Source organism: Mustela erminea, chromosome 16 (assembly GCF_009829155.1).
Source record: "Mustela erminea isolate mMusErm1 chromosome 16, mMusErm1.Pri, whole genome shotgun sequence".
Taxonomy (NCBI): Eukaryota; Metazoa; Chordata; class Mammalia; order Carnivora; family Mustelidae; genus Mustela; species Mustela erminea.
Window position 1 is genome coordinate 48,946,963 of NC_045629.1, and position 19,556 is coordinate 48,966,518.

The 19,556-nt window shown below is 45.9% G+C and overlaps 1 protein-coding gene across 4 annotated transcripts in view; it reads right to left on the bottom strand.

Annotated features, from left to right (window-relative positions):
• Positions 1-19,556, bottom strand: part of SNX31 (sorting nexin 31) — a 58,720-nt gene that overhangs the window by 29,228 nt on the left and 9,936 nt on the right. For all 4 annotated transcript variants that reach the window (XM_032316839.1, XM_032316837.1, XM_032316838.1 and 1 more), the window contains exons 3-7: positions 19,158-19,272; positions 15,103-15,167; positions 7,515-7,625; positions 3,447-3,537; positions 2,405-2,492 (exon numbers count right to left, since the gene is read on the bottom strand). In XM_032316839.1, coding sequence (XP_032172730.1) covers positions 2,405-2,492; positions 3,447-3,537; positions 7,515-7,625; positions 15,103-15,167; positions 19,158-19,272 — 470 coding nt within the window. The remainder of the gene's footprint in view (positions 1-2,404; positions 2,493-3,446; positions 3,538-7,514; positions 7,626-15,102; positions 15,168-19,157; positions 19,273-19,556) is intronic.

The window sequence follows — 19,556 nt, forward strand, 5'->3', positions numbered from 1 at the left end:
CAGGATAAACTGAAATCCTAGCTCCTGTATAAGCACAGGAGCTGCGAAGAATGGATAGAAATGGTCAGGAAAGGACCCACAGCAGCTGGTCTAAACCAATCTGAAGGCAGACGTCAGCAGAATCACTGCACTTAGAAATGAATGGTTAACAAACCAATGGGATTGGCACGGACTAGGAAAGGACGAAAATGTGACTTGAAGATCACCTTCCTCCTGGGGGGTGGGGAGAGGCACCGGAAGCACTCTGTTATATTCTATTTAGCTGACTTGCCACGCAGCACACGCACCCTCATCTGTGTGGCAGAGAAGAACTGTTGCATCAGAACTAGAGAGCCCCCAGACCCATCCCACACTGGGGCTCTGAGAGGCCAGGGCAGGCTCCCTCTGGTCTGCAAGGAACCCTATCATAATCAGAGAGATGCCAGCAGAGAATTCACAGAGAGCGAAAAATCCCCCATAGGCTGGCAAGGCTTCAATTGTGATGCTTCACCTGCCAGGAATCCCACAGTTTATGGCAGCCAAGCCAGCCTCCCTGCTCCCACTCAGTAAGACTTTTCCTAGAAAGAGGACAAAGCTCCTTCAGGATCATACTCCAGGCTCTCCCCCTCAGACGACGTGACCCTCAGCTCTAACAATTGGAGTGAGACCTCCCTTCTTCCCAGTTCCCATAGGCAAAGGCAATCTGCCTGGATCCGAGAGGCTGACACGTGAATGACATCTTCTCTTGCACTGATGATCTAGAATATACCTGTTTAATGAAGACACAGGCAAAGCTCAATTTCCAATGAAGGCTTCAAGATGAGGGACAGAATCCTCATGTCATTGATGTCAAGGTCTCTGGAGAGCCCATGAGCGAAGCAGTCTAAGCCCCAGGGATTTCTGTTGTTACTGTTATTACTATTATCATTATTATCCTCAATATAACAGCAACAAATAAGACCAAAATTTATTGAGCATTTGAAATGATTTTATTTAACCCTCATACTAAGCGTATGGGGTAGACTCTTATTATTATTCCCATTTTACAGATAAAGAAACTGAGGCTTAGTGAGCTTGAGTAACTTGGCTAATGTTATTCAACTCAAACCCAAGAGAATTGGGGATTTAGATTCACATACTCTGACCCCGGGAACAGTCATTCTCAGCCTCGCTTTTCATACTAAACAGCTTCCAGAAACACTTAGATGGAAGTGCTCAAGGTTTTTCCTTTTCCCCTTCTCAGGGTTCCATGACACAGATTTTGACAGTTTCTCAGAATACTTTGAATAGCAGTATATGAACTTTTAGCCTTGCCCAGAACATCCTTCCAAAATTCAAAACCACAGACTGGAGCTCTAAGGGAGGCATCACGAGGTCAAGATCGCTACTATTCCTAGATTACAAAATGCCTTTCTTTAAAACTTCTGTGATCAGATGACAAAATAGCTGGGCTGGGAGACAGTGAGCCAAGAAGCCATCCAGTACAGCCATGGTAATAAACATTGCAGTCTATACTGCAATGTATATGGGATATACGGGGGGATGCTTCTTATTTATTTATTTATTTATTTATTTATTTTTAAAGATTTATTTATTTGGGAGAGAGAGAGAGAGCGCGCATGAACGGGAATAGGCGGAGGAGCAGAGGGAAAGAATCCCAAGCAGACTCCCCACTGAGCATGGAGCCCAACACGGGGCTCAATCTCACAGCCCTGACACCCATGACTTGAGCTGAAATCAAGAGTCAGATGTTCAGCCTACTCAGGACCCAGGCATCCTGGAGTACTTCTTGTTATTTTCTGTTTGTTCGCTTTCCCTAGGGCTTCCTGTTTCTGGGGGAAAGGGTAGTATTTTCTCAAAGATGTTCAATCAGTCTAGGGGTATGGCTGGCCCTGGCTTATATGCATTTATTGTTGGAATCCTCTAGGAACATAAGCGGAATAATACTTTAGAGTTCAAATTCACAGCAAGTTGGCTGAGTCGATCCTTTGCCCTCAGGGAATACCACGGTTCAACAGATGAATCGTACCTGCTTAGAATCATCAACCAATTCCTTCAATTAATCTAGCTGATAATCCATTCCAAAGCAAGCCCACGATCCGCAGTCCCTCGGCATTCCTGCTTCCATCCCCACCCCAACAGCACTGGCTTTTCAAGCCTTGTGTTCATGGCCACCATCTCCAGGACAAGAACCCTCAAGTACTTAGGGGAGACCAGTGAAAGCCATCCTCAACATCTTACTGTTTAGGACAAATATTCTGGTTCACTCTCCGCTCACTCTTCTTTATTGTTCTCCTCTCAACTGTCCCCACGTTCCTGGTCCCTCTCTAGCTGTTAGGTTGGGAGCTGACAGGGTGAGACCAACAAATTCTCAACAGGAATCCAAAACATCCTCAAAATACCTCCGGTCACCATAAATGCTTACCACTTCCTCAGTCCGACCCTGCAGTTTTCCGCTTCAGCGCTTCGAAGACTCACATAAGGGAGCTCGAAGTCCACCAATTTTTTCATGACTAGAGAAAGGGGAAAGAGAGTCCTACTGGTTGAAACAGCACATATAGTTTATATACCAAGGCTTTTGAAATGAGAAAATCAAGCATTACGTTGGAAAGAATATAATCACAACAATAATATTCCCTTGCATTTGTACACAATTTTTAAGTTTCTGAAATTCCCTTTAAAAAATAAGTAGCATTTGATCCTCATAAAATATCAACACCTTTGTAGGGGGTATTTTACCCTGGGATACTGAAGAAGAACCTGAGGTTCATAGAGGTCTGGTACCTTCGCCAGCCCAAGGCAGATCTCAGTGGCCAAGTCGCAACCCAAACCCCTTAATTCCAACTCAAAACCACCTCTCTGTAGCTTCTTGGGAACGTATGGAAACTGCCTTCAGATAATCAATACTATTTCATAAGTAAATAACTTGTCCTATCTTAGACATACACTGTAAAGAAACACAAAAGCCATGTGAATCATACCATCATCTTTCACTAACTCATTACATGAGTTTTAAGAATCTGACAACTTATCGATAGCATCCATGTTTTACAGCCAACATTCCGAACAAGGAGAAGTGATGGTGTGATGGGATGTCCTGACACCTGGAGTTTAGCTATCCATTTTGAGGTTATAGGGTGGCTGGTGGTCAGCAGCCAGGGTGCGAGGGTCATGGTGAGACGGGCCCTGGGCCTGGGACCAGGGCAGGCACGTGATGCAGTGCAGTTGCTGGAAGGACCTGACATCTTGCTACTGTCTGTGCACCCTACGCCACCTCTGCTCAGCCCCAGCTTACCCTAAACACAGACACAACTTTCCATCCCCCATTTTTACTCCAGGGGTTGGGACAATAGTAGGGCCCATGCACGGCCCTCACTGGGCTGTATCTCCTGCATCCTGTGGGCTGGGCACCCACCCACACCAACCCTCCCCGGCTCCTGGCTGCCCTGCATTCCTTCTCTCCTTACCAGACTGTTTGCCCTCTTTGCAAAACCGAATGAGAAAGAGGCCGAAGTAGCCCAAGAGCTCCTGACTCAGTCCAATTCTGTGCGACACCACCTGTAACCAAAGACAAGAAAAGTTAGGAACGTCCGCCATGCTTACGGTGATGGGCAGAATTTGAAAACTGCCTATAAATGTCGATAAAAAGGGGCTTTGATGGGCTGCTGACATTAAAAGGAATCTTTTCTGCTTAACCAACTGAGCCACCCAGGCGTCCCAAAAGGAATCTTTTCTGAATCTGAAAGTGATCATACTCGTTTTAGAAAATTAAGAAATTAAACCAACTAGAGTGAAGAAAATAAAAATCAGCTCCAGCACAATGGACACAAGCCAACCTCTGTCAAGGCTGGTTGTCCCATCTCGGACACAGATGTGTCTCCCAGAGACTTTGGTCTTTACAGTCCACGGGAGGGCAGCAGCCATTCTCCATGTCTGTCTGTCCTTCTGCGGTCAGCCGCTGGGGCCCCCACACCAACTGACCTTCCTACGGGCTGGTTTATCTGACACAGGGAAAAGGGACATGCTCTGTCACTTGGCCGTCCAAGCTATGGGCCGTCTTTGACTCCCTGGGCCTGCTTCTGTCTGATATCTCCAGTGATGGTCAAGTCTAATTTGTCTGGCATTAGCTCAGTGAACCTCAGATCCCAGGCACAGGCTGCTTTCATTTCATGTTCCTCCCTGGCTTTTCTGTCAAACGGCTTTCCTTCTAACGGTTTCATTTTTGCCAGTGGCTCATGAGGCTGGAAGCTCCCTGTGTCCTACACTGACTCACATTCCCTCAGTGGGAATGTCCATGTTACCACAGACTCTCCCCTTCTTCACCCACCCAGACCCTCCCTCTTGAAGACCGGGCCCCCGAGTGATTTCTTTGCTTGCACCCCCTAAAAGCAGTAGACCACCTCTGACACCCTCAAGTGTTCACCTTTACTGCCATATGTGTGAGCTGATGCTTTAAGCATGGCTCCAAGGGGACAGCTGTACAAATATGAGGCTCAAAGGGGTACTTTTCCTATCAGGGATCTGAAAGTTACCTCAGGAGACGGTCTTATTAGGTGGGTGAAGTGAGGGGGTGTTTTCGGCAGAGCTTTGAAAATAAAGGGGAGCCTGGGAACTTTTCACACGTTCACTCAAGGCTTGTCCCCATTCGCCTTCTATTTACCTCACCCATCCCCATGTCCGGGGGAGGGGAAAAACCCCAAATCAAACCCAGCACTCCTGGGTGCGCAGGGGTGAGTGTGTGCTGGGTTGTAACACGCTGCAAAGACATCTTTTCCTAGAGTGTGACCCACGTCCGTTTAGATTAGACTCCTCTCTCCTCTGACTCACTCGGTGAAAACAGCAAGCTCTCGTGTCAGGACAGATAAAGGAGTGGGGGGGTGGGTAGAGAATGGAGAAGCCTTTTGTAATTTATAAAGACATAAACCCACATACCTTCTTTTGAGAGGAGTAAACGTCGACAAAAAGAGACCCAGTATTTTCTTCTTAGCAAATGTTAAGGACACTTCAAAACACAACCACCACCAGTAAGACCAAATTAGCGCAAATGCGTTAAAAACCAAAAGGAGATTTTAGCTTGTTGCTGGTTCTTTAAGGAGCCCAGCAGGATGGTGGTGAGGTGCAGAGTGGGGCCCATATGCTTGAGGAGATATAAACAATGGTTTTCAGTTACAAAATTGAACTTACATTTCTATGCAAGCTGGAGAGATTCCCAGCTGCTGGAGAATTCACCTGTCTGCCTGGCCAGAGGGCTCATTTTACTTTTAATAGAAACTCCGTGGCTTGGAGGGTGGAACCTCCAGGTGAACTTCCCTGATGTTAATGTTGTCAGTGTCAGGGGTGTGAATTTCTCACGAGTCAGTGAGATTGGAAGAGGGAAAGTATATTTTTCTGAGACAACAAATGCACCTCCTTAAATCTATCCTATTAGTTACAAGAGGAACTGGGCAAAATAGATGGGATTGCGGAACCCTAGGCTTACTACCCTACTCAATAGTGACTCAACACTCCCTCCAATAATTGTTATTATCAATAATAATACCCATACTGAGAAATAACCGTAACTACCACTGTTGATGGAACATGGGCTATTTCTATAATTACTTGGACATGGTCTTGAAAGGGTAAGCCACTTACCCAGACCCACACAGTTATGACGTGGCAGTGCCATTATTTGAATCCAGCTCTTGCCCTGACCCCAGGGAAGTAGAGACCCCAAACTCCCACCAGCAGCCAACTTCAGCGGCACATACCTCTCATCAGCCCAATGAGCCCAGGATGTGACAAACATGTCAGTAATGAAGCTGTCAGGCACGGCAGGGGCTCTCCTGTTTTCCATGCCCCACCCCCCCCCCACCCCCCCCCGCCCTGTTCCAGAATTATCTCACATCCCTCATTGGCACCCCTGCGTTACAGGCCTGGCCCTGGAGGCATCTGGGTCTGTGGCCTCTGCCCTATTACTGTCCTTCTCTTTCACTGATGTGTCAGTCTCCCGCTCTGCAGGTCCTCTGGGGGACAATTTAGGGAAGAGTGTTTTTGTATTTGAGAGGGTTTTTTGTTTTACTTTTTTTTTTTTTTTTAAATAAATCCCCTCAGGCATGAAGTGTCCAGGGCCTCTGATGTTTTTTAGAAAGGTCATTCTGGAGGTCAGTATAGAAGACTGGAGAGACTGCAAGCCGGGACTACTTTTGGGGGCTGCTAGAGAAATCTAGTTGAGAAATAAAGGCTCAAAATGAGGGTATGAGGATGGAGAGGAGAAAATGGAGAAAATGGAGATGGGAATTGTTAGGAGAGAGACTTGGGACACTTGGAGGTCAGCAGGATTTGGGGGGGGGGCGGGGCTTGGTTAAGAAGGGGACCCTGGGGTAACTTCTTCATGGAGGGCCTCGGCGATGAGGTGGCTGCTGATCCACCTTCAACAGGACAACGGAACAGGAGCCAAGAAAAGGTGCTGTGCCGTGACTGTCGTAAGAAGGAAGGTCCAAAATGATCACCTTTGGGCAGAGCCAAGACCCTAGAGAAAGGACATTTCCTAGTCTGGGGACAAAACTGCTCTTTGGAGACCAAGAAGGCATGGGCCAGCTTCAAATCCCAGGCCAGAAAGAGAAGCCATGATGCCGGGAGAGGCTGTCCACCCACGCCACGGTCTCAGGTAAAAGTGGGCCTGAGAGCTGGGAACCCAACAGGGAGGAATTGTTTCCTGCCCAGAAGGTATCAGGTACCAACTCCCTAGCGCAAGAATATTCTGTCCTTGGAAGACCCTAGAAACTTCCTGACCTCCACCTTGTTATAACTTTATATTTCCCTCATATACTTCTCTGGAAGATTAGAACTAAAACCCTCCAAAGGAAAAGGGCCTGGGAACAGTGTGTGGATGTGAGAAGCCAGTGTCTTCTTGGCACCCAGGGAAGGGAGGAGAAGCCCCAGGGGCAGAGCTGGTAACGGCTGTCATCGAAAGATGGGGAGGGTAGTCTCTAGGTCTTGTCCTCTCTGTGAAGAGCCCAACTAGAATTCAGGTCTGGACCCACTGGACCCAGAGTTAGACCTGCTAGGTTGTTGGTTTCAGGGGTTTTCCCTATGGGGGGAGGAAGGACAACTCAAAGCCTTTCAGCATTCCTCTGTCACTCTCTAACAGGACCTGTCACCAGCCTACCTGGGTACTGCCTGTTTCAGCCTCATCTGGATTCCACTCCCTTTCCTGCTCCCAACTATGAGGCATCCCATAATAAAGCACTTGGCACATTTCCAGGGTACAACCTTGGCTGAGTCCCAGGTGACTGACAGCAGCCTTGGGGAGGGTCTAAAAGATGTCTGGGAAGTTGATGTCCACAAGGAGAGTAAAACCAAAGACGCTCTGGAGGACTGGCTGTAGCTCAGATTCCTTGGTCCGTCTCCCAGAAAATCCCAGCATCTCAACAGATATGTCATCCAGAATAAAAAAGATAGGCAGGAAGCTTCTGGAAGGTAACTTTATCCTAGTCCCTGCCTTTAAACAGAATGATTCCTAAATTTGGTTCTGGAGTTTTGACAAAGTTTACCTCCAGGACTCTTTCAGCAGTATCTGATGTTAGAATTTCGACTGGAATATTCCTTCCATCTGGCAGAAATATATCCAGAGAGGCTGTCTTGGTAGTGATGCTAAATGTGTCCTGTAAGCAAAAGAAAAGTACAGTGAGCCCTCACAGTGCCCTTCAATGGGGCACACCGAGCAGGAACAGTCAGTGACTTCCTCTACGTGGGCCCTCAGGGCATACGCCATCCAGAGACACACAGAGCTGACTACACAGATTTGGTGGATGGAGTCCTGAGGGGCAGGGTGGGGTGAGGCAGCATGTGGAGAGGCTGAGACAAAACAATGACATGTAGCTTGAATAATTTCCAAATAAACAATAAAGCATCCATTTTAAGGGGAAAAAGAAAAGCTATCCATGTGACCCCGAGGCATCTCAGAATTTAATTCTCACTTTGACTATTTCCCGGCCTCCCTAAAAGTCCATCATTTGCAATAATTTATGCTTTTGCTATAGCAAAAGTCTGAAGTGTGCAAACCATGAGGCCTGAATGAGGAAACATGTCACTATCTGGGGAGCGAGTGTCCAGTCCTGCTTTGCTCGTACTTACCCGTTCTGCAAGGGGCTGCATGTGCACTAGAGGCGACCGCAACCCTGGGGGCCTGTGAAGTTCTTGGGTGAAATGCTCTAAAATGTCAAGGACATGCTAGAGACCACGAGAAAGAGTTCAGGAAAGTGTGAAGCTGAACTGGTGCTCAGTTACCACAGAGAGGGGGCCTCCAGGAGGAGGCATGGGCAGCGCTGCCTACTGAGCCTCCAGGGCAGCTATGTCTGGGAGAAAGCTGTTTTTAGCCCCTGCCAAGTGGGATGCTGTCAGTCCACAGGGCTGCCTCATCTCTGGGAGGCTGATTCAGGTCACAGCCTTTCTGATCCCAGGATCTACGAGAAGATTAAACCCTAATGCACCAACGCATCCACTGTAGGCAATGAGTTCGCTTCTCTCCTGGGCATCTAGAATAACAGTGGTTATGTATCATCCTGGGGAGAACTGAGAGAAACCACTGTCTGTGTTCTAAGCTTACCATAAAAGCTAGAATATCACTAATACAGGGGCGCCTAGACAATGTGCACCCAGCCCAGGTTACTGCCTTTCTGGTATCAGGCTGGGGGAGAGAAGAACCAAATGACCAGTCCTAAGAGAGTTCGGAGATCACAGGGTAGCACTCAGGTGAGCTGACCAACTGGGACCTTTCCCTTCAACAGGCAACGCCTCCCCTTTCCTCACCCCGACCACATTCACAGACACGACAGATCAGGTTTTATAGGGAACTGGGGGACTCCAACAACTCAACTGTATTACCCAGGTACCTCAAAAGGCCGATACATTAATGACAGGCTTACTTTTCCTAATTTTATTATCAAAGGGCAAGCTTTGACTTTAAATTTTAACTACCCTCTCATGTACTTACAATTACTAAGTTTCTATGGGCTCCCTCAAAATAACTGCTGCAAATAGTCTCCTTCTAGGTACATCTTTGCCTAGATGTTGGCTCCTCAAGTGTTGGGGCCTATAATCACAGAGATCTCTTACCTCAGGGGAAAAACACTCAAAATGAATGAAAAGAATGCCATTGCTTTTTGGTAAGATTCTGAAAGAACTCCTAGCATTAACTATATTATCTTATAAATTGGCAACTCCCAACTCAAACCAAATTGCAGACTGGTAAGATAGCTACATTACATGAACAGCTAAAATGATATAAAGGCATACCTTTATTAAATTCTTCTGCAAAAGCGAGAAAGCAGGTTGGATTGGCAGAGTGGGTCAGATTATAAAGAGCCCTGAAATCAGACACTTGAGGATTTTATTAAAAACGCAAAGGAAAGCAGAAGGCTGGAAACAGAGTTATGGAAAGACCTGCCTGGTTATGTGGTGAAAATGAGTGGGAAGAGAGAGAGCGGGGTGGGGTGGGGGGACTCAGAGGTCAGCTGCAGTCATCCCCTTGGAGGTTCCAAGGAACTGGGCTGGACCATGTGAGAAAATGGGTTCCAAGCCCAACTCCTGCACTCACCACATGGGACCTTGTGCCAACCTGGAGAGGTTACTTGCCCTCTGTATTCCTCATTCCTTCAGCTCTAAAATAAGGATGGTAATAGTGCCCACCTCATCGGGCTGTGGTCAAGATTCAAGGAAGCAAGGTGTGGAACTGGGAACAGTACTCACAGCAAATGCCCAGCTGGGTTATATGGTAGCATTATTGCTAGTGGAAGGAAAGAGGAGGAGGTCATGTCCCTTTCATTAGAATGAGCGCCAACAGGTAAGAAATAAAGGATTCAAGAAAAGAGTCAGGAAGATATTTTTAACATTCCTATCCAGTCAAGTACTGAGTTGTGCGTATTTTACATCTTACACTCTTAGCTCTTGAATCCATCCACTTTTCCTCTCCACCACCAGCACCTTAGACCCAACTGACATCTCTTCCCCCAGACTCCTGCAATGGCCTCCTGGCTTCCAGTCTTTCAATTAATTTAATTTTTAAATTTATGCAAGAGAGAAAGAGAGAGTGAGCACATGAGCGACGGGGGTGGGGGCTGCAGAGAGAGAAGGAGAAGCAGGCTCCCCCCTCCTAACCAACTCCAAAGCTCTTTGAACCCCATGGTTTGGGGACTCTTATGGAGGTCTTATCACACAGGCATGTGATAAACATTCTCAAGAGGAAGTAAAGAAATAGTCACTTCTCAGATCCCCCAAGCAAAGCCAGAATGAACTAGACTTCCCAGGTCAGTAGGTGGCCCCTAACTTTCCAAGTGCACAAAAGCTACTCCAAACACCTTCTTAGTCTTCTTTTTCTCAAGCACGTTGTTCACATCAGACCATAGAATACTACAATTTAAGAATCAAGAACATTAAAAAGTCTTTGGTCTAAAGACTTTGATTTCGCCTTTTCAAAAATCCCTTTATCTCCAAGGCGATCACAGGGGAAAAACATAGAGCGTGCACGGTAAATGAAGGGAGTCTAGAGACACAAAACAAAAGGGATGTGGTTAGGGGCAGGGCTGGGTGGGCTACCATCACTCTAGAAATTTCTCATAACATCCATGGAGCAGGGCCTCTGGGTCTAGGCTTGTTGGGTTCAGATCCCAGCTCTTTCATGTATGAGATATGTGCCCTTGGACAAGTTACTTCACCTGAGAAAGAGATCCTAATGGCACCTCCTTCAACAAGTTGTGCGGGATAAAGGAGAGAATGCACATAAAGCACCAGGCCTCGCCCAGGTTAAATCACCCCACAGCAGGAAACCCCTCTTGTTTTTGCAACTTGCATATGATCATCCTCGATAAAGGGTTTCCTCCTGAGGGCTGGCGGGAAACTTGCACGCATTCAGGTTTCTCATGTCCTGTGTTTTTGCCCAGAGAGAAGATACTCTTGTACTGCTCAGCCCAAAGAGCCCGGCCTGGGAGCCTGTGATTACATGGCAATAATCACTTGTTGAGTGCAGGCCAAGCACTTATCAGAAGAGGTGTAAACATGCAGGTCTGTAGAATACTGAGCTGGGCAAAACGGCCAATCCCTGTTCCTCGGTCTCCTTTCACAGTCTGGCAAATCCACGTATCACCACTGCTCATTCCAGTTCTCCCGGCTCCCATGCGCCCTGCACTAAGCAATCTATCTGCAAGCTCGGCGGGCTGACGTCTTCTGCATTTACTGCATCTATTTACCGCCAGTACATCCCTCTGGCCCCTGCAAGGTGGTCGCGGAAGGGATTCCTGGAAGTTGGAGTAGACTCACCCCCATTGCTAAGTGGCTACTGCTTCCCTTTTACTAATATCAGTCCTGAGGCTTCCAGAAGGCCAGACACTATGTGTTTTGTCCCTAACTGGAAGAAAAATGCTAGAGTATAATCTGATACCCCTGCCCACACCAGAAATCTCCAATACCAGCTTTGTTGTCACGTCCTTTAGAAAGTTCCCCAGACACACACTCATCCTAAGGCAGTGTCTCCTGGCCCTTTTCTCACGGGTCACAGCAGATGCTCCTGCATCCACAGTGCGCGGTCCCGGCTCAACAGCGTGTGCTCCTGCATCACGGTGCGCGCTCCTCTATCACTGTGCATGGTCCCGTCATAGTGCGTGCTTCTGTGAAACGGTGCGCAGTCCGATCTCAGTGCGTGCTCATGCATCATGGTGCATGGTCCTGTCTCACAGTGTGCGCTGCTGTATCATGGTGCGTGGCCCCGTCTCAATGTGTGCTTCTGCGTCACGGTGCATGGCCCCATCTCATAGCACAGGCTCCTGCATCACCATGCACGGTCCCATCTCATGGTGCGCGCTCCTGTATCATGGCACGTGCTCCTGTATCATGGCGTGTGGTCCCATCTCACAGTATTCATTACACTTAGTGCCCTGCCCAGTGACTTTTCTGTCTCCCCAAGGCAACAGTAAACTCCGTGAGCTGGACTTGGTGCTATTTGCTGGGGTCTCCTCCACCTCTAGAGCAGTGCTGGCTCTCGGAGCGCATTCACTACTCACTAGGTATTTGCTCGATGTGTGAATGATAAAGGACAGCATAAGGCAGGACAGGGGTGCAGGGGAGATGGAACCACCTTCCTGATTTAAACTCCTTTTTCAAAATCATCAAGCTTCTTTATAAACCATCTGTCCTGCTCTCCTTTCGGAGACAGAAAACAACCGGAAGGAAGATCCTCCTGGGAGAAGTTGAAAATTGTCTGGAGCCTGAACCACTACTGGATTTTCAAAGGGACTGCCCAGTGCAGTTGAAATCAGACCTGGCTGGGGAGGAGAGAAGCAGAAGGGTGGAGGTTCCAGGGAGCTCAAGTCACAGGGAAGCCGGCTGCAAGGAGTTAATCCCCAGGGACTAGTGTGCCTGGGAATATAACTACAGGCCAACTGGACACTACCAGGTGGCAGGTGAGGCCGAAAAAAGAAAATGTACAGACACACTATCTTTGCAGAAAGCAATCTCTCAGCATGGTTGGGAAGAGAAGAAAAGACCAGTGTTAATGGTAGCAAGTACTTCGTAAGTGTTAGTTTGCTGGATGATATTTAAGGGCTTTAAGAGATACTAAAGGCTTACTCAATCCTCAAAATAGCCCTGTGAGGCAGGAATGATTCCCCTATTTTATAGCTGGGGGACTGAGATACAAAGAAGCTGGGTACCTTGCCCCCCAGGCCATACAAATGGAAAGCTGGGCAGCCAAAATTGAAACCTGGGTCATCACACTCCTGAGCTTGCACTCTTAAACACTGAGCCGGTCCTAAAACTACTTAGTCAATGAGAGGGTTTATTTTATTTTTATTTTTATTTTTTTTAAAGATTTTATCTATTTGTTTGAAAGGGAGAGAGAGAGCACAAGCAGGCGGGGGAGCGGCAGGCAGAGGGAGAAGCAGGCTGTTCACCGAGCAGAGAGCCCGACATGGGGCTCCATCCCAGGACCTTGGGATCATGACCCAAGCTGAAGGCAGATGCCCAACCGACTGAGCCACCCTGGCACCCAAAAAGAGGATTTAAAATGCTAGATCATGATGTGTGGAACTGTGGTTATGGCTTCACTGCTAGATACACTGCTCGGCCCTCTGGGCAGAATGTTAGAGAAAGTGCTCAGAAACAAGAGGTAAGATCCAGAAGTACAATGGACAGATTCAAATGACTCAACCCCAGCTCCTCGCCAACACTGAGTGTCAGCTGACTCATGAAGCACAGACCCTTCCAAAGCTGAGTGACTGCCAGAGGAGAAATAGCCAGAGCCCTCGGCAAAACTCCTGCCGGGAAGGAGGAGGAATCGTTACCAACTTAGGGTAAAAACTATATTCTCCAACCATGCCACTAAGGAGATGCCAGTGATAGATATCTTAATAAAAATAGAGCTTCTCTGAACTAAGACCTCAAAGAAGAGATGAAGGCCTCAAAAAAGAGGTACGATAACAAAAAGGTTGAAAAGCTGGCCACGTTGATGGAAGACATAGAGGAGAAAAATAAAGCCACTACAAAAGTGGAAACCTTGTGGAAAGCAAGGTAAGGTAAAACACTAACAGAACTAAAACCAGGCAAAAATCTTTCAGAGTATCAGAAGAAAAGACACTCAAAGCTCCAAGACACTGATACCCCATGAATGGCTTTTGAAAAAGTGCTAAATGGAAAAGCCACAATGTACATAAAAAAGATGATAAAACTGAGGCCACTGTACCTCTGGGGACTGGCATAGAAGGATTTGCAAGATGAGAATTAAAAAAAAAAAGTTTCAGTAAGTGTGTGGAATATGTGCTTATTTGTAAAACAGAAAGGATATGCATAGATATGAATGCATGTGGATGCACAGAAATGTGTAGAAAGAACACGCATTAAACTGGAAACAGCTGGGCACCTGTGCGACTCAGTCAGTTAAGCGTCTGCCTTCAGCTCAGGTCACTATCCCAGGGTCCCGGGATCAAGTCTCTCAAAAAGCTCCCTGCTCAGCAGGGAGTCTGCTTCTCCCTCTCCCTCTCCCTCTGCCCCTCCCCCCAACTCATGCTTGCTCCCCCGCATGCGCGCGCGCGCCCTTACTCTCTGTCTCTCTCTCTCTCTCTCTATATATATATATTCAAATAAATAAATAAAATCTTAAAATAAATAAAAAATAAAAAAATAAACTGGAAACTACTGCCTCTGAAGAGGGTTGCTGGAGGTTGGTGGTGGGATCATACACCCTTCTGTGCTATTTGAATTTTACAACCCTCTTGAATTTTACAACACCTCAACAACAAACTCTAAGAAAAAGAAAATATGTATTTTTTAAGCCATCAAATACAGGTGAAAATATGAATGGTGACACAATGGGAGACTCCAGGGTCACTTCTCAGGTTGAATGGACCAGTTACTATACCAACACGGTTGACCCACTGAATAAATGAAATTTGCTTCCATTTTTTACAAACCCCATCAAAGTATCATTCCTCCCCTAGCTAGGGATCCAGTTAAAAAAATCATGCTATTCTTATGACTTCAATCTTCGCAAAGCTTTCCATTCAGTCAAGAACATACTTGTAGGCATAAAAATGTTTCCCCATGTACAATGAGAATGAGCAGTGTGCTAACCAAGCCTACTGGGCAAACTTCCAGCCTCTACAGGCAAGTGGCCAGTGGTTCTGTAGACCAACAAAGGAAAGGGAGTTGCTCTGCCATTCTGTTCACACTGAATTTTCTCTGTGATCCACTTACAACAAAGTCAGGAGCAGAGAATATACAAGGAACAGTTGGTCCAGCTCCTACTGCTGTCTCGATGTCTTCACTATGGTACACTGGATCCCAGCTACAGAAGGAGGTCCCCGAATTGTTGTGGCACCCTTAATAATAAAAGGTTCTCTTCCCCATGGTCAGTTTTGAGATGTACGATGCTTAGACTACAGGATTAAAAAGTATCTGCTTAATTAAGTTCAAAGGTCAAGTGACATGCTTACTTTCCTTCTAGAATCTAAACCTCCCCCCCCCAAAAAAAAGCTAAAATAGGAAGCATTCTCCAATTTCTCCATTGTGAGGTCAATGGCTGGAAACACACACGTGGTAATTAAGAGACATGTTCAGCAGCAAAATGATCTTAGTAAAGAAAAGCATGCTTACCAGCTGTACGAATTTTAGAAAGTCAATGAAGATGTCACTTCTCAACATGTTTGGGTCCACAGTTACTGAAAAATATGGATGGTGAGCCAGATTAGCATGGGGCTGGGTTGACTTCTCTGTTAAATTGCTCTGTCCTCTAGGGAGCCCTGAAGGTCCTCCCGGTGCACCCCTGTCTCCTCAGGAAACAGAGCTATGACCTGTCAAATACATGCAAATCCACAAAGCTTGCCTCTTCCAGGCAGCCTCGACAGCAACACGAACCCATTATATCCGTTCCAGGAGTCCCACTTTATTCACAGACCCCCGTATCGCTCACTCTACAGCTTGCTGCTGTATACCAGGGTGAGGATGGGATTAATGGGAAAAGGCAAAAAGATCTTCAAACTTGGACCTGAACTCCTACTTTGGCAAGACATTTCTCAATTTGAAAATTTGAAATCAACCAAGAAACCCTGATTCCGAGTACCTTGCTTATGGATAGGAGCTCTCAAGAGGTTATCCCCAGAGAAGTGATTAGAAGGCTGTCAGCGATTTCAAGGTTTCTATTCTTCTATACCTGTAAAAGTATTCGCCTTCAAAGTTCAGATACCAATATTCAGGTGCTGTGGTCAGAGCAGAGGGGCAGAAGCTTTCCCGTGAAAAGTTCCAACTCCTGCAGGAGGTGCTCCCCAGCCTGCTGTCTCATTTTTTTTTTTTTTTAAGATTTTATTTATTTATTTGACAGAGAGAGAGAGAGAGAGATCACAAGTAGGCAGAGAGGCAGGCGTGGGGCGGGGAAGCAGACTCCCTGCTGAGCAGAGAACCTGATGCGGGGCTCGATCCCAGGACCCTGAGATCATGACCCGAGCTGAAGGCAGAGGCTCAACCCACTGAGCCACCCAGGCGCCCCTGCTGTCTCATTTCTTACCCTTTTCCCTGTAAGGCCTCTCCTGGACCCTGCAGTCTAACCAAACTTGCGTGCTTACTAAATCTGTAGCAAATGTCTTTCTCTTTCCCTTCCCTTCCCACACTGCCCTCCCCACCCCCCTACCCCTCCACCCCCCAACCCTGCCATGCCTTTTCCTTTCTTCCTTCCTCCCTCCCTCCCTTTCTGTTTCTTTTTTCTTTCTGTTTCTTTCTTTCCTTCCTTCCTTACCTCGCTCCTTCCTTCTTCCCTTCCCTTTTTCCTTTCCTTTCCTTCTTTCTTTGTTGCTGTTTCAAGTGATTGCCTCACTGTCACTTCTACTAACATTCAAAACTAGCACTGGCAAAGTCATTTCAAGATGCATCTCCCCTGTGGCACCTGGGTGGCTCAGTTGGTTAAGTGGCTGCCTTTGGCTCAGGTCATGATCCTGGAGTCCTCGGATTGAGTCCCACATCAGGCTCCCAGCTCCACGGGGAGTCTACTTCTCCCTCTGACCTTTCCCCTCTCATGCTCTCTCTCACTCTCTCTCTCAAATAAGTAAATAAGATCTTAAAAGAAAAAAAAAAAAGATGTATCTTTCCCAAACAATGCAACATTTTTTTTCAAAAGAAAATAATGAAAAGAAGATCTCCAGTATTACGAGAAACTTTTTGTACAAGGTATTCCCTCTTTTTTAAGGGAGATGATTTTGGGATGTGGGGAGCCCTGTCTTATTTTCTGGAATCCATGTGGTAGATACGCAAATTAACATAATTGTTAGCATGGATTCTTGGAGATGGGGAAAGCTGTTAAAAAAAAATGTTCATCCAATTAGTACTTACTGTGCAACTGTTAAGAACCAGGTACATTGCTAAGCACTTCGTATATTTTAATTCATTTAATCGTCACAACAAACCCTAGGATAAATATTATCTCTATTTTACAGATGGACACTAAAGCTTAAAGAGGGTAAATGTCTTACCCAAGGTCCTACAGCCAGTGAAATGCAAAGCTAGGATTTGACTCTGGGTCTGACTCTGGAGCCCATGTCTTAGCCGCAACACCAAGCTCTGCTCTCTCCTTGCTCTGCCTTGCCTGAAGAGGAGGCAGGAGAAAGCCCCATGTTGTGCACAAAGGCCAGGCCTGGAAAAGCAATCCTGTAGGCTCTGTGATCATTTGCAGAAAGGCCAGTAGTTAAAGGAGTTATTTCCCTCAGATATGAGATATCAAACCAAGAGAGAAGAAAAATTCAACAGATATTACATTTTTGAGTTTGAAAGGGCTTATCTAACAGGTCTAAAAGAATCATATTCTTCATTACAAAAGATGAATGGGAAATAGATGACTTCTAGAATTTTTATTGACTATCTATAAGGAAACAAGTGCCACCATGAGAGGTAATGAATAAAGTCTATAACGGCTGATCTAGAATGGTCTATAAAACACAGATTTTTAAGAGGGAAAAATCAACTTACAGAAGAAAAAAACGTTTTTTTCTTGTGTATGAAGGGTATCAGTGGGTTAGTTGGTGTAGTTTGACAAAGGTCTCTAGATTAGATAACATTATTATATCAGTATTAATTGTCTGCTTTTGATAACTATACTGAGGTTGTCAATGAGAATGTCCTTGATCTTAGGGAATACACACAGAAGTATTTAAGGGGAAAGTGGCTTATGTCTGTAACCCAAGCCTCTCAAAAAGTTATATACATATAATACACACATACCACGAAATTGAGAGGATGATAAAGCAAATATAAAATGTTCGCATTTGGGAAATCTGGGTGAAGACTATACAGAAATTCTTTGCATTATCTCTGCACCTGTTTTGTAAGTCAGAAATTCTTTCAGAATAAAGTTTTTAAGAATCAGGTACCAAAAAGCATACAGAGTACATTCCAGTTTGTGTTTAACAAATAGGGATGTGCATACCCACCAGTAGACACAGAAATTATTTCCAAGGAATATTTAAGCCATCATGTTTACTTCTAGAGGCCTAGGGGTGGGCGGGGGGTGGTGGTGGTACTGGCCTGGGGGGGAATGTACCTTTCATTGTATACTCTTGAGACAGTTCAAGTTTTAAAATATTTCGTGTACCTACTATTACCTCTTTTCAAAATCATTAAATACTTGAATGCCAATTTTGCTATTTCTCCCAAAACCCCTTTCTGAGCATGCTTGATTTTGCCAATCACACGTTGTGCTGTGCACAACATTTACAGAATGCAAGCAAGGGGCAAGGACCAGGACACTTCAAACCCCACCAGGGTCAGAGCAGACCTGGGAGGCTCCCTGGCAAGGACAGAGATGGAAATGCATCTCTGATATTTCCTGAGAGCTTTCAGGAAGACAGTTTATCTCATCCCTCCATTTCAGTCTTGATCCAGGGAATAGGTCTTTGACTTCTTAATCAATGCTAATATACAGCAAATGTGAAAGCAGAATATTTTTAAAACCAAATACAAAGGCCGTATTTTGTATGTTCCATGTATATAAAATGTCCAGAACAAGCAAATCTAGTAAGACAGAAATTAATATAGATGGTGATAGAGGCATGTGGGGGAGAGGAATAAGGAGTGACTGATAATAGGTGCAAGGTTTCCTTTTGGGGTCACAAAAATGTTCTCAGATTATGGTGGACGGTTGCACAATTCTGTAAATATGCTAAAAACCATTGAATTGCACACTTTAAAAAAAAAAGATTTAATTTGTTTATATGAAAGAGACAGCAAGTGAGAGAAGCATGCAGGGGGAGGGGCAGAAGCAGGGTCCCCCACTGAGCGGGGAGCTGGACTTGGGGCTCGATCCCAGGACCTAGATCATGACCTGAGCCAAAGGCAGATACTTAACCAACTGAGCCACCCAGATACCCCAAACTGCACACTTTATTATTTTTTAAGATTTTATTTATTTATTTGACAGACAGAGATCTTGAGTAGGCAGAGAGGCAGGCAGAGAGAGAAAGAGAGAGGGAAGCAGGCTCCCCACTGAGCTGAGAGCCCGATGCGGGGCTCAATCTCAGGACCCTGAGATCATGACCTGAGCTGAAGGCAGAGGCTTTAACCCACTGAGCCACCCAGGTGCCCCCGAACTGCACACTTTAAATGTGTGAATTTTACAGTCTATAATCTGTATCTCAATAAATCTGTAAAAATAAAATGCAAATACCTACCATTCTGCAAATACTGTTCCAACTGGTCTCTCCTCTCATCAGCCATGGATGTGGTCATTGCAAGATAGTACTTTGGTGGAAAGGGAGGCAGGCAATTTCCAAAGACCCGCCTCAGCTGAAATGCAGAGAGCACACAGTTAATGCAAAGAACCCCCAATTCAAGGTTGATGAGACATCAAAGCATCCCCTCTTCAGGCAAGTCTCATTCTAGTACTTAATTTAAAACTAACCCCTCCTGGTGGCCACAAGGAAGAAAAGGGGTTGCTTTGGTTTTCCCAAGAAGTTTATTTCAAGATAGGTTTCTGGGGATACTGTTAGACACACTACAGAATGACCTCTTGAGCCTGAGTTTGATAGATTTGGGGTACCTTTTAATTTTTCATTTGTTTTTGCAAGAGT